Source organism: Scyliorhinus canicula, chromosome 6 (genome assembly GCF_902713615.1).
Source record: "Scyliorhinus canicula chromosome 6, sScyCan1.1, whole genome shotgun sequence".
NCBI lineage: Eukaryota > Metazoa > Chordata > Chondrichthyes > Carcharhiniformes > Scyliorhinidae > Scyliorhinus > Scyliorhinus canicula.
In genome coordinates, this window is record NC_052151.1 from 39,076,023 (window position 1) to 39,090,601 (window position 14,579).

Consider the following 14,579-nt stretch of genomic DNA (forward strand, 5'->3'; position numbering starts at 1 on the left):
ACCGGGGGGCGGCCTGAATCCCACCCCGCCGCCCAGAAGCTGGCTGCCGGATGCTCTGGCGCCGGTTTTTCAGCGGGGGCGGGAATCGCGTCGCGCCGGTCGGGGGCCGTTAGCAGTGGCACCCCCCGGTGATTCTCCGCTCCACGAATGGGCCAAGTGGTTGCCCATTTTCGGCCAATCCCACCGGTGTAAATCAAACAAGGTCCTCACCAACGGGGCCTGGCTATGCTGGCGGCCTGCGGCGTCCTCATGGGGGGCGCGGGGGGATCTGGACCCGGGGGGGGGGGCACGGTGGCCTGGCCCGGGACCGGGGCCCACTGATCTGTGGGCGGGCCTGTGCCGTGGAGGCACTCTTTCCCTCCACGCTGGCAGCTATAATGGTCCACCATGGCTGGCGCGGAGAAGAACACCCCTGCGCATGCGCTGGTATCACGCCAGAACCCACTGGCGCTCCCGTGCATGCGCCAACTCGCGTCCACCGTAATCAAATTGTGGTCACTATAACCAAAGTGCTCACCTACTCCAAATCTAACACCTGTCCTGGTTCATTTCCCAGTACCAAATCCAATATCACCTCGCCTCTCATTGGCCTATCTACATCCTGTGTCAGGAAACCCTCCTGCACACATTGGACAAAAACGGACCCATCTAAAGTACTCGATCTATAACGTTTCCAGTCAATATTTGGAAAGTTAAAGTCCCCCATAACAACTACCCTGTTACTTTCACTCCTATCCAGAATCACATTTGCAATCCTTTCCTCCACATCTCTGGAACTTTTCGGAGGCCTATCGAAAACCCCTAACAGGGTGAAGTCTCCTTTCCTGTTCCCTTTGGTGCCAGTTGGCACGGTGCCAACCCCACCGGCGCCAGCCTAGCCCCTGAAGGTGCGGAGGATTCCGTACCTTCCGGGCGGCCCGATGCCGGAGTAGTTCATGCCACTCCTCGGCGCCGTTACGGCCCACCCCGCCGGATAGCGGAGAATCCCGGCCTCTGCTTCCACCACCTTTCCATCAACAGAATTCAAGAGACTCACGACCCTCTGAGAGAAAACAACTTGTCTCATCGTTTTAAATGTACCAGCCTCCCCGGACAGGCGCCGGAATGTGGCGACTAGGGGCTTTTCACAGTAACTTCATTGAAGTTTACTCGTGACAATAAGCGATTTTCATTTTTCATTTTCAAATGGACAACCCCTAATTTGAATGTCAACTTAGAAGGAACAAGAGCATAGTCGCCAATAAATCCAATAAGGAAATTAGGAGGAACTTCTTTACTCAGAAAGTGGCGAAAATGTAGAACACGCCGGCACAAGGAGTGGTTGAGACAAATAACATAGATTTAAGAGCAAGCTAGATAAATGCATGGGGGAAGAAAGGGATGGAAGAATCTGTTGATGGGTTGTGATGAATTAAGTGAGATAATGCTCATGTTGACCATACACCCAGGTGTAAATCTGTTGAATTGATTGGCCTGTTACTTTGCTGTAGGTACATGTAAAAACATGTGTGCAAGTTCAGAGGAACACTGACCAATATAGGAATTCATGTTTAAAATTAATACTCAGGGATGTGGGCATCGCAGGCAAGGACAGCAGTCATTATCCATCCCTATTTGACCTGAGAAAGCGATGGTGAGATGCCTGCGGTTACTGGGTTACGGGGATAGGGTGGAAGTGTGGGCTTAGGTAGGGTGCTCTTTCCAAGGGCTGGTGCAGACTGGACTGGGCCGAATGGCCTCTTCTGCACTGTAAATTCAATGATTCTTGAACTACTGCAGTCTATATAGTGAAGGCTCTTCTGCAATTGTGTTGGGGCCTTTGACAAAATAGGGATCAAGGTTGTGATAGAGAGCGAGGAGCGAGAGGGGAGAGAAACAGCATCATCAGTCAGACAGGAAGCTGTTACCTGTGAATCTCACCACATTGTGGTCCCATATCCAGGTTTTCCACATGACCTAACCCTTCTCTAAGCTGCCTCGGCACTTGCTCAATAATATGCAACAGTAGGAACCTTTCACACCCTCAGCATATCCTAAAACCATTTCGCAGCCTGTGGATTACTTTCAAAGTTCCGTTTTTAAAAAATTCGTTGGATATGGATGTTGCTTGTCCATCCCTAACTGCCCTTGATTTGAGTGAATTTCAGAGGGCAAAACATTCAACCGCATTGAATCGAAGTGGGAATCGAACTTGGTCCCTGGAGCGTTCCTCTGGGTCTCTGGATTGTTAGTCCAGTGACAAATACCATTATGCCACTGCCTCCCCTCACATGCTTATTCTGTGGCCAAGCATGGCAGCCCAATTAGGTACAACAAGATCCTCAGCAGCTCAAGGGATAAATAATAAATGAATCTGTTTGGGGGGGAGGGTGTTGATTGAATGCTGAATGCTGCCAGGATAATCTCTGATGTGGAGTTGCCGGCATTGGACTGGGGTGAACACATTCAGAAGTCTTACAACACCAGGTTAAAGTCCAACATGTTTGTTTCAAACACTAGCTTTCGGAGCACTGCTCCTTCCTCAGGTGAATGATTCAGCAGTCAAGGGCATTCAGCCTCTGATCTCCGGGTAAGCGTTCTCCAAGGCGGCCTTCAGGAAACGCGACAACGCAGAACTGCCGAGCAGAAACTCATAGCCAAATTCCGCTCACGAGGGCGGCCTCAACCGGGACCTGGGATTCATGTCGCATTACATTCACCCCCCACCATCTGGCCTGGGCTTGCAAAATCCTACCAACTGTCCTGGCTTGAGACAATTCACACCTCTTTAACCTGGGGTTACCCCTATCTCTGGAACTGTAAAGATTTGATTACCTGCAAATGCTCGCATTCTAAGCATTGTCTGGCATCTCTGACTTTGTCTATATATGTTTCTGGAACACACCTCTCCATTCACCTGAAGAAGGAGCTGCGCTCTGAAAGCTCGTGATTTGAAACAAACCTGTTGGACTTTAACCTGGTGTTGTAAGACTTCTTACTGTCCCCCCCCCCCCCCCCCCCCCCCCCCCCCCCCCCGTCCAACACTGGCATCTCCACATCATGGCATATAGAGGCAGAGATACAATTGCAAGATAAACAGATTGGAATGTGAAGAATTGTTGGAATGTGAGTCTTTACAGGTAATCAAATCTTTACAGGAACAGACAGTGTGAGTGCATGCATGAGGACGGCCTCAACCGGGATCTCGGGTTCATGTCACTTTACAAGTAACCCCCACCATACTGTCCGGGTTTGCAGAATCCTACTAACTGTCCTGGCTTGAGACAATTCAAACCTCGATTACCTGTGATTATCACTCACTCCACTCACACTGTCTGTTCCTGTAAAGACTTGTTTACCTGTAAAGACTCACATTTCAACCATGCTTCACATTCCAATCTATAATTGTGCCTCTCCTTTACTTGCTGTGATTGTGAATCTGCCTCCACTTCACCTGAGGAAGGAGCCGTGCTCCGAAAGCTAGTGATTTCAAACAAACCTGTTGGACTTTAACCTGGTGTTGTAAGACTTCTTACTGTGCTCACCCCAGTCCAATGCCGGCATTTCCACATCATGGCTCTCAGTGTCGGACGGAGATGTTCACCTACATTATGTAATCATTTGCTGGGGTGAGGTTAGAACGCACAATTACTTACTTATTACGGAAGCAGAAGTGTTTGTTTAAACAACTACTATGTCCAGAGACTCAATTTTAAATCCTCTGTGTTAACAAACTAAACCTACAATAAAACTCATTTCCTGATTCTTAAAGATTAGGATAAGCTACGCATCAAGACCAGAAAGTTTATGAGAATGTGTGTAATATAAAGGTTAACTGGAAAAAGCACCATAGAAAGCATCCTATCTGGCTGCATCACAACTTGGTATGCCAACTGCTCGGCCCAAGATCGTAAGAAACTACAGAGAGTCGTGAACACAGTCCAGTCCATCACACAAATCCACCTTCCATCCATTGACTCTGTCTACACCTCCTGCTGCCTTGGGAAAGCAGGCAACATAATCAAAGACATCTCCCATCCGGATTATTCTCTCTTCTACCTTCTTCCATCGGGAAGAAGATATAAAAGTCTGAGAACACGCACAAACAGATTCCAAAACAGCTTCTTCCCCGCTGTTACCAGGCTCCTGAATGACCCTCTTCTGATCTCTATGCATCTTCTCTACAGTTATAGAACATAGAACAGTACAGCACAGAACAGGCCCTTCGGCCCTCGATGTTGTGCCGAGCAATGATCACCCTACCCAAACCCACGTATCCACCCTATACCCGTAACCCAACAACCCTCCTCTTAACCTTACTTTTTTAGGACACTATGGGCAATTTAGCATGGCCAATCCACCTAACCCGCACATCTTTAGACTGTGGGAGGAAACCGGAGCATCCCGGAGGAAACCCACGCACACACGGGGAGGACGTGCAGACTCCGCACAGACAGTGACCCAGCCGGGAATCGAACCTGGGACCCTGGAGCTGTGAAGCATTTATGCTAACCACCATGCTACCGTGCTGCCCCTGTTGTAGCACTACACTCTGTATGCTTCACCCAATGCCTGTGTCTATGTATTTACTTTGTGTATTTATCGTATGTCCTAAATTTTCCATGTATGGAACGATCTGCCTGGATTGTAGCAGAACACTACTTTTCACTGTACCTCAGCCCACGTGACAATAAATTTAAATCTAAAATCTAAATCATAGTTGTGCCAGCACCATCAGAGCTGAATTGTTAACGAGGAACTATCAGACTGTTCCAAGTCTGCTGTACAATGGGCTGGGTTTTATTGCCACAAATCGGGAACACCAACATCCTTTCCGCAAAAATGTCAAAGAGGGCGTGATGACGTCATCGCGCCAGCCTCCCAAATTACGGAAAGCGAGCAGGCGCGGAAATCGGCAGCCCGCTCGCCCCTTTCAAATCACTAATGAACAAGCTATTAAGCTTGTTAACAACCCACCCGTCTTCAATTTTTTGATGCCTGCTGCATTTTCCTGTTGTTCAATGGGAGTGTTTTACACCAGCTATGACGAGGTGGGACAAGGGCAGGAAGACAGGCCTGACGTGGGTACCGGATGTACCAGCAGATTCTGCTGTGGCAGGCAGGCAGCACCTGCATGCTTTTGAAGATATTTTAAAATATTTTTTGACTCTTCAATAAAAAAAGACTGATTCTGAAAGTACGAGGCCGTTACACTTCTGACCAACTTCCTGTTCGTGGCATTATCCCTCTGTCACCTGAAGTCCCAGGCTACAGTCATGATTGGGCGCTGAGCTTCTCAAATTGGCATCCTGGCGTTTGATTGGATGAGCGGAAACTGTGAGGGTGGGAGCAGGCAGATCCCTTAGCTTCCATTCTGCCCCCCTCACCCACTACAACGTGTAAAATCCAGCTCAATGTTTATTGCGAAACACTGAAGATAATTTTATTGCTTCAGTGTAACTAGTCATTTAAAAGCCCTCGAATCAGCAACCACATTGTATGCAAGGTCAACCACCTGAAACATTTGGCAGACGTTTATGCTTCCTCGGGGGTGGATTGGCAGGTGAGCGGGGGCATGAAATTGGGTGTAATGCCACCCACATCCTCGCCAGAGGAGGTGTCAGGTGGCTCACCCGCCGTTAAATGGACAATTAATCAAGTCGTTAATTGATTTCATAGAATTTACAGTGCAGAAGGAGGCCATTCAGCCCATCGAGTCTGCACTGGCTCTTGGAAAGAGCACCCTACCCAAGCCCCTACCTCCACCCTATCCCCATAACCCAGAAACCCCACCTAACACTAAGGGGCAATTTACCGTGGCCAATCCACCTAACCTGCACATCTTTGGACGGTGGGAGGAAACCGGAGCACCCGGAGGAAACCCACGCACACACGGGAAGAACGTGCAGACTCCACACAGACAGTGACCCAGCGGGGAATCGAACCTGGGACCCTTGCGCTGTGAAGCATTTGTGCTATCCACAATGCTACAGTGCTGCCCAATTTCTTTAAGGAGGTTTGAGGAGTCAGCCGGGGGGGGGGGGGGGGGGGGGGGGGGGGGGGGGGGGGGTAAGGGGGTTAAAATGGGGAAGGCAGGATGGGAGAAGTGGGTGGTATTAGGGGAGCGGCGGTGGGGGAGTGGGTGTTGGTTGTTTATAATGTTGTTTGATTGTTCTTCTGCTTTCGTTTGTATGAAAATGCCTTGAATTAAATATTTTTAAAAACTGGACAATTAATCACCACCTAAAAGCCTTGTCCAAAAGGCAAACTGCTGTTTGCGTTGGCGATTGGGCCTTTGGTCACAGCGCTGAGATCTTCGAGTAAATGGAGGGGAATAAGGGGGGGGAAGGGGAGGGACCGTAGGGGGCGGGAGTCTCTGTCCCACCAGCCCCGTTTTCCAGCACGGCGCTCCCCCTCCGGCAGCAGGATTCTCCATTCCCACAACCGGCCAATGGCGGTTCCCATTGTGGGCCACCCCTACGCTGTCGGGAATCCCATGGGCGTGGGTCCGCTGCCAGCCAAACGGAGGATCCCGCCAACGGAGAATCCCGCAGAGGGTGTCCCTATACGCCGATAACCTGCTTCTGTATATTACGGACCCAACTTTCCCTTGAAGCTACTCAGGAGCTTTGGCTGCTTTTCATTGTACAAACTGAACCTGGGGAAGAGAGGATATCTTCCGGTTAACCTCCCTGCCCCCGGGGAGGGAAGCCAATCTGGGTTTATTACCTTTTCCTCTTGCCAGAGGTGGCTTTCATTATCTGGGTATCCGGGTGGCCCATGATTGGCAGTCACCCTATAGATTGAATTACGCTGGTCTGGGGAGCAGGGTGAGTTCTGACTTGTAGAAGTGGGAGAACCTCCCTCTGTCCTTGGCGGGCGGAATCCAGACTATAAAAATAAATATCCTCCCAAGGTTTTTATTCCTTTCTCTGTGTCTCCTTATTTTTCTCCCTAAATATTTTTTGCTAAGATTAATAAATTAGTGGCCTCCTTTATTTGGGTGGGGAAGATCCCAAGAATCGGTAGGGTGTTCTTTCAGAGGGTCCACAAATTGGGTGGGGTGGGGGGGGGGGAGGAGGGGAGTCAGCGTTTCCCAACTTGCTCTTTTAATATTGGGTGGCCAACATCGAGAAGGTCCTGGGGTGGATTAGGCAGCCGGGCTCCATATGGGGATAGATGGAAGCGAGCTCTTCTGGGGGCCTAGATTAATGGCCTCGCTTCCCTTATCTCCGGTGAAGTATTCTTTGAGCCCGGTGGTGGTGTCCACTTTGAGGATGTGGAGAGAATTTAAGCAGCATTATATTTTGGGCTCCATGTAATTGCTCGCTTCTGTTTGTGGTAACCACCTATTGTTCTTTCGAGTCGAGACAAGACATTCCGGTCGTGGGAGGGAAAGGGCCTTGAGAGTTTTGGGGAAGGGCAGTTTGCTAGTTTGGAGGAGCTATCGATGAAGTTTCAACTTTCATGGGAGGGAATGTGTTCCGTTACCTACAAATACGTGATTTTGTCCGCAACCCTCCTTGTTGAGAAGGATCCTTTCATTGGCAGGGTCTGGCAGGAAGGAGCACACAAGTGCCGCAATGAAAATCTCTAAGAGAGAATCTAATGGTGCACCATCAATGGTGCCATCCGATGGCATTATCATCATTGAATCCCCCACTGTCAACATTCTGGGGATTATCATTGAGCAGAACCTGAGCTGGACTAGTCAAACAGTGACTAGAAGAGCAGGTCAGATACTGGAAAATTCTGAAGTGAGGAACTCACACTTAGAATAAATAGAATTCCCACAGTGCAGAAGGAAGCCATTCAGCCCATCGAGTATGCACGACCCTCCTGAAAGCGCACCCTACTTAGGCCCACCACCCTGCCCTATCTCCCTAACTCCAACTAACCTACACATCTTTGGACACTAAGGGGCAATTTAGCATGGCTAATCCACCTAACCTGCACATCTTTGGACTGTGGCAAGAAACCGGAGCACCCGGAGGAAACCCATGCAGACACAGAACATGCAAACTCCACACAGACAGTGATCCAAAGCCGGAATTGAACCAGGGTTCCTGGCGCTGTGAGGCAGCAGTGCTAACCACTGTTTCACTATGCCACCCCCCGACTCCCAAAGCCTGTCCACCATCTACAATATACAAGTCAGGTGTGTGACAGAATACAGGTCACAAAGACCTGTATCAGTAGACATAGTGAGATCTAGTGTCAACAAAGCTCCTTTGTCAAACACTGCTCAATCATGTGCCTGGGTGAGTGCAGTTCCAACAACACTCAAGATGCTTACGACCATCCAGGACACAGAGCAGCCCACTTTATTAGCGCACCATGCCCCACCTCAAACATTTGCTCCCCCAATACTGACACACAGTGTCTGCAGCACGTACCACCTACAAAATTGATTGCAGCAACTCAGCAAGGGTCACAGAATCACAGAATTATAACGGCGGAGGAGGCCATTCGGCCCATCATGTCTGCACCACCTCTCCAAACAAGCATCATGGCTTAGTGCCATTCTCCTGCTTTTCCCCATACCCCTGCACTTCTATTCAAGCGATCATCCAATGCCCGACTGAAGCTGCCTCAACCACATTCCCTGGCAGCTTCCACCACACTGCCAGCTCCTTCGACAGCATCTTCAGAACTCGCAACCTCTAAAGTCTAGAAGAACAAGGGCAGCAGACATAAGGGAACACCACCCCCTGCCCTGCCTGCAAGTACCCCCCCCCCCCCCCCCCCCCCCCCCAAGCCACACACCATCTTGACTTGGAACTTTATTATCATTCCTTTACTGTTATTGGGTCAAAATCCTGTAATTTCCCCTCTGACAACACCGTGAGTGGACATACACCACATGGACTACAGTGGTTCAAGCATGTGACTTACCACCGTCGTCTCAAGGACAATTTGTCAGCGCTGATCACGTCCCATGAATGAATAAACAATGAAACAAAAATACAGCAAAGGTCATTTGCACATTTGCTCTGCCTCCCAGTCTGCTTCTTGCACCTGGTTTGTTAAAACTGCTGTTCTGAGTGGGCCTGGGAAGTGGGATGCGATGAAGCATCTCTTCTCCAGTTACATCATGAACAGTAAAGTACTGTGTTGATTAAGGTCACCAAGACCTGCAACAGTCGGCATAGTGAGAGTATCCAGTGTCACCAAAGCTCCCCTCTCAACCGCTGCTCAATCACACGGCTGCCCATTCACCTTTCAATACTTGAAACTCATATTAAAGATCGGGAAGACCAGCTGTCTGCACTAACCACCTAATGACAGACCTGTATTATATTCACGTTGCATCTGAATCCTTATTAAGAGACCAGCTGCTGACAAAGCTTTCCTTGTGGCAGCCCCTAATTATTGTTATGAGTGAGTTTCGCTGTATTGTCCTTTTAAATTAAAAACCGTCGTGAAACAGAAAAATGCTCAGATTTGAAAGAAATTTCCTGCCACAAGCAGAACAACAGGTGGGCACTGCTGCACAATGTTTCTGTGATCTGGTCACTGGCTCACAAGGAGAGTAATATTCCAATATCACTTGATCATTATTATCAACAAAAACCTGCATTGTTCTCGTGTCTGCACAGTTAAAATGCCTCAAAACACTTTATAGAGGGTTTCACGGAGGCTGGACAGGTAAAGGGAAGGTAATTAGGAGAGGGGCCAAAAGCAGAACTAGGTCTTATGTCAATTGTCTTTTATAATTGTATTTGGGCCTTTGAGAATCCAGAGTTCTGCCAGTCACTGAACATTTAAACCATGCTTTTTTCACACCATTATAAAGTTGATATTTGACTCAAGTATCCTGTTTTCTGACACTCTGCACATTCTGCAGTGTTGTGTATGTGGTTCACGAAAAGCAACCTGTCCAACCTCTTGACTTCCAGTCAGCTCTAACACCCTGAGGAGGGTATTTTTCGCTCTCTCCAGAAACATAGCAAACTAACACGTATGAGCTTTGCAGCTCTAAATGGGCCCAGTATCATCTTCTGTACCGAACAATGGAGCGCAGAAGCATGTTTTCCACCATGCCGTACCTGTTTGATCTCCTTATCGATCTTATGCTGGTGTATTTGAGCCATTTTGGAAGACCTCTCTAAGTCGTTGCTTAGGACATGGAGCCTCTGCTCCTTCTCCTCCATGTCGTTTAGCAGCCGCTCCATGTCGGAGGCCTTCATGCTGTCCAGCTGCTGTCGGCTCTTCAACTCTCGAGAGGCCTGGTGCTCGTACTCCTTCAGCATCCATTTCTGTGGTCAATATAAACTCAATGCGTCAGGCACATGGCATCGTGAGAGACATTTCTCAGTACCTACGTGTCAATTTACTCTTTGTCGTATTGGTCTCTTACTTAAGGAAGAATGTAAATGTGTTGGACGCAGTTCAGAGAACCTATACTAGCCTAATACTTGGATTGGCTAGGTTGTCTGATGAGGAAAGGTTGAATGGCTAGGCTTGTATCCAATGGATTCATTTATTTTTTATTTGTTCATGGGAAGAGTAAGAGATTGCTTGATTGAAACCTTTAAGATCATGAGGGGCCAGGTGGAGGTGGAGCGGATGTTTCCTCTTGTGGGTGAATCTAGGACTAGGGGTCACTGTTTAAAAATAGGTAGTCGCCTATTTAAGACAGAGATGGTGAGAATTTATTTTCTCAGAGGGCCGTAGGTTTTTGGATCTATTCCTCAAAAGGCGGTGGAAACTGAGCCTTTGAATATTTTTAGGCAGAGGTAGATAGATTCTGGGCAAGTTAGGGGGTGAAAGGTTAATGGAGATAGGCGGAAGTGTGGAGTTGGGTTACAACCCGATCAGCCAGGACTTGGCCTGTAGCCTTGTACGCTATGGTCTTTCAAGTGCTCATCTAAATGCTTCTTAATGTTGTGAGGGTTCCCACCTCTACCACCCTTTCCACCAGCAAATTCCAGATTCCCACCTTCCTCTTGGTGAAAAAGGTTTTCCTCAAATACCCTCTAAACTGCCTGTCCATTACCTTAAATCTGGTTATTGACCCCCTCACTTAAAGTGAAAAGATTCCTCCTATCGACCTTATCTATGTCTTTCATAAGCCTTCTCTGCTCTAAGGAGAATAAGCACAGCCTAAACATCCTTTCTATATCGTGGATGAATGTAAGAAATTGTGATATATTATATTTCATTGTGGTTATGTTATCAAAACCCCTGGGTTCAAATACATGCAGGCAGTATGTCTGCTAAAGCTGTGACTAAGGGATCATAAAGGTGAGGTAATCATTGCTTTTAACCATTTACTTGTTTATAGAGAGATGACTAATGGAATATTGTTTATGTTTAGGATATTCTTTGTGGTGTAGATACTTTATGTGGGATTGTGTTTAGTCCTAACTAAGCAGGTAATGGGGGCAGCTTGGTGGGAGCAGCCTGGAGGATGCCTTATGCTTGGGATACAGATGATGTAATTAATGGGAGGGTCAGGTCTCTCTGTCTCTCTCGGCAATCTGCTATAAGATTTTAAGTTGGATAGCAGTTTGCAATAGGATTTGTGTGTGACAAAGCAGAAGGATTTTCAAGTTGTTACTGAAAGGATCTCTCTCCAAAGGCACAGTGAAGCAAGTGACCCTGATTGTTAACTTTATTTATAAGTGGCATTTGAACTGTATTAGGTTATTTAATTGGAATATATAGTGGCAGGTGTAGATAGAGAGTTAAAGCTTTTTTCCCTTTTATTTAAGAACTGTTTTAATTGTTAATTGGAAATCTATTACTCTGTTGCTAATGTGATTGATTCTATGTTTAAATTAAAGTTTGTTTTAACATAAAAGATCCTATTGGTCAGTGTTATCACTCCTGTGGTTTAGTAATCTTTCGTGAGTGTTACAAATTGCAAATTGTTAGGATTCCCATGCGGGTGTCCTAACAACAGCTGAAATACTCAAGTCCTGGCAACATCCTGGTGAATCTCTTCTGCACCCTTTCTAGTGCCATCGCATCCTTCCTATAGTGTGATGTGGAGATGCCGGCGTTGGACTGGGGTGAGCACAGTAAGAAGTCTTACAACACCAGGTTAAAGTCCAACAGGTTTGTTTCAAACACGAGCTTTCGGAGCGCAGCTCCTTCCTCAGGTTCCTATAGTGTGGTGACCTCCAAGTGGCCTATTCCTGCTTCTCATTCATCTGTTCGTAAAGTTTTGTCATCCTCACTTGCAAATTATGCAAAGAAAATACTTTCATTTATAAGGTGCCTTTCACAAATCTCCCAAAGTACTTTACTGCCAATTAGGTACTTCTGAAGTATACCCATGTAGGAAAGCATGGCAGCCAAATTGCACCTACCAAGGCCCATCTCACCAGCAATATTCTAATCCACTGCAGCATTCAGCTGATTACTAGCAATGGAGGTGGACCGTTTGATGCCTCAGGAACTGGTAGGGATGGCAATCTGGGGTACTGAGTTATAGATAAGGTACAATGGTTGATGTTTTTTTTTCAGACGTTGGGAGATTTGTAATGACTGGGGTTTGGAGTTTCTGTGAATACCTCTTTTTCCAGCTCGCTCTTCATTTTCTCATTCTCGGACTGCGATCTACTCAGAGCTTTCCTCAGAGCTGTGAGCTGCTGTCGCAGTAGAACAACCTCTTCTTCTGCCACCATTTTAATATGGAGGTAATCCTTCTTGACTTTAATGACTTCCTGTTAATATAAAGGGTCAAAAAACAAGAAGCTAATTCCATCCAATGTCTATCATTTTCAAAATTGAATTAAAAGTAGGAAAAGAAGTGTTTTAACTGTTCAATTGTTCTCTTCAGGGTGGCAGGAGAACAGAAGCTTAATAGGCCATGGGTTTACTGTGATCAGGAACAGGAATTTTATTGCCCAATTCTTGCCCATGTTTCTTGTTCCTTGCTTGATCTCCTCACGTTCACTTGGATTAATTTTCGACTCAGTGATTAATCAGGAGGCCATGTCTACACAATCAGAGGGCAACCCCTACATCTACCATGGAAACATTGCAATCTTCTAGTTTTGAGGACACTGGCCACCCCGCAGCCATTTAACATTCCAAAGATTAGTTGGGACCTCTGCCCCTTAATCTGATTGTCTCTCTAGTCCTAGCAGTGCAAGAAGTTACAGTGGACAGGACCGGGGCTAAAAGCAGTTCCCAGATTCTAAGTCCCATATTCCAAGGCCAGGGAGGTGTGGGGGTCTCAAGGCAGGGAGGCAGTTGTTGTGTTCTGTGTTTTGCCGTAGTACAGATGCACACAGAACATCTAGTTCTTTGAGTAGTATGATGATTTATTAACAAGATTAATACGTGAAAAGATAACTAACGAATTGTGATACAGACTGTAACGAATAAATGAATTCAGTGAATTCTCCATTTAGTGCGACCGTCCTCATGTACTTAATACCAACTGCTGGATATCTCGAGTCACATGGTAGATCGCTATCGCCACCAGCTGGTTGGAGGTCGCATCGATAAGTATATACATTGATGGACAACTATATACAAAACTGTGCACAGGCATATCACCACAGGAGTTGAGGGTGGGAGGAGGGGTTGGGCAAAGGTGGGAGTGGGGTTGTTGGTGGTGAGGGGAAGGGAACATCTACGAGCGGCTGACCTTATTGAAGCGGGGGCACCGATGTTGAAAAGCGGTTACTGTTGGAGGTGCCTTCTCCACAACCCTCCACACCCTAAGGTCCAAGCAGGGTCACTTTCAGGGTTTCCACCCACCCTCCGTTCCCAAACTCCTCCCACCGTCTTGGAAATTGAGGTTGGGTGGGATACAGTCCTTATAGTTATTAATTGGCCACTACAGGGCCTCAACTGAGACCGGGAAAGGCTGGCCTAGGCCTTGCCCACCCCACCGTAAAACTGCAGAGAGTTTGGGGCGGTGGAAAGGCTTTCTGAGGAATTTTACAGGCTCCAATAGAGGAAACGCAAAATTAAACTCCAAGGTATAAAATACAGGTGTGATTAGATTCATATCATTATACACCTGATCTCTGAGCTCTTAAAAGTTATTATCAACATTTTCAAAATCAAAAGAAATAGAACTCAAGTCATTGAATGATACAACACAGAAGGAGGTTATTCAACCTATCCTGGCTCTTTGAAAGAGTTGTCCAATTAGTGCCATTCCCCTGCTTTTTCCCCATGGCCCTATGATTATTTTCCTTTTGAATACATCTCCAATTTCCTTTTGAATTTGCTTCCACTATGCTTTCAGACAGTACATGATCAGAAACAGCAAATGTAGTCACTATTTAATAGAAGTAACAAAGCGTTTTCAACAAAGGAGTTTCTAAGTTTCACATTGCTACTTGCAGGTGACTGAAGATGAATGAAATGCTTGGAACAATATTACGTTCCTTATCTGTGTCAGACCATCACCAAGCTGTATGAGAAACTGGTTGTCGTCAAGTTTCATAGCATCTTCACAGTGCAGAAGGAGGCCATTCGGCCTAATGATCTGCATCAACCCTTCGAAAGACCATTCTATCTAAGCCCAATCCCGCATCTTATTCCTGTAACTCCACCATACCTTAGGAAACTTAGAAGCAATTCAGCATGGCCAATCCGCCTAGCCTTTTTTTTATTCGTTCATGGGATGT

General features: G+C 46.9%; 1 protein-coding gene across 1 annotated transcript in view; it reads right to left on the reverse strand.

Moving 5' to 3' along the window:
• The window catches only part of LOC119967914 (coiled-coil domain-containing protein 162-like), a 208,669-nt gene that overhangs the window by 43,087 nt on the left and 151,003 nt on the right, over nucleotides 1-14,579 (reverse strand). The window contains exons 28-29 of the mRNA XM_038801010.1: nucleotides 12,501-12,653; nucleotides 10,029-10,238 (exon numbers count right to left, since the gene is read on the reverse strand). Of these exons, the coding sequence (XP_038656938.1) occupies nucleotides 10,029-10,238; nucleotides 12,501-12,653 (363 nt within the window). The remainder of the gene's footprint in view (nucleotides 1-10,028; nucleotides 10,239-12,500; nucleotides 12,654-14,579) is intronic.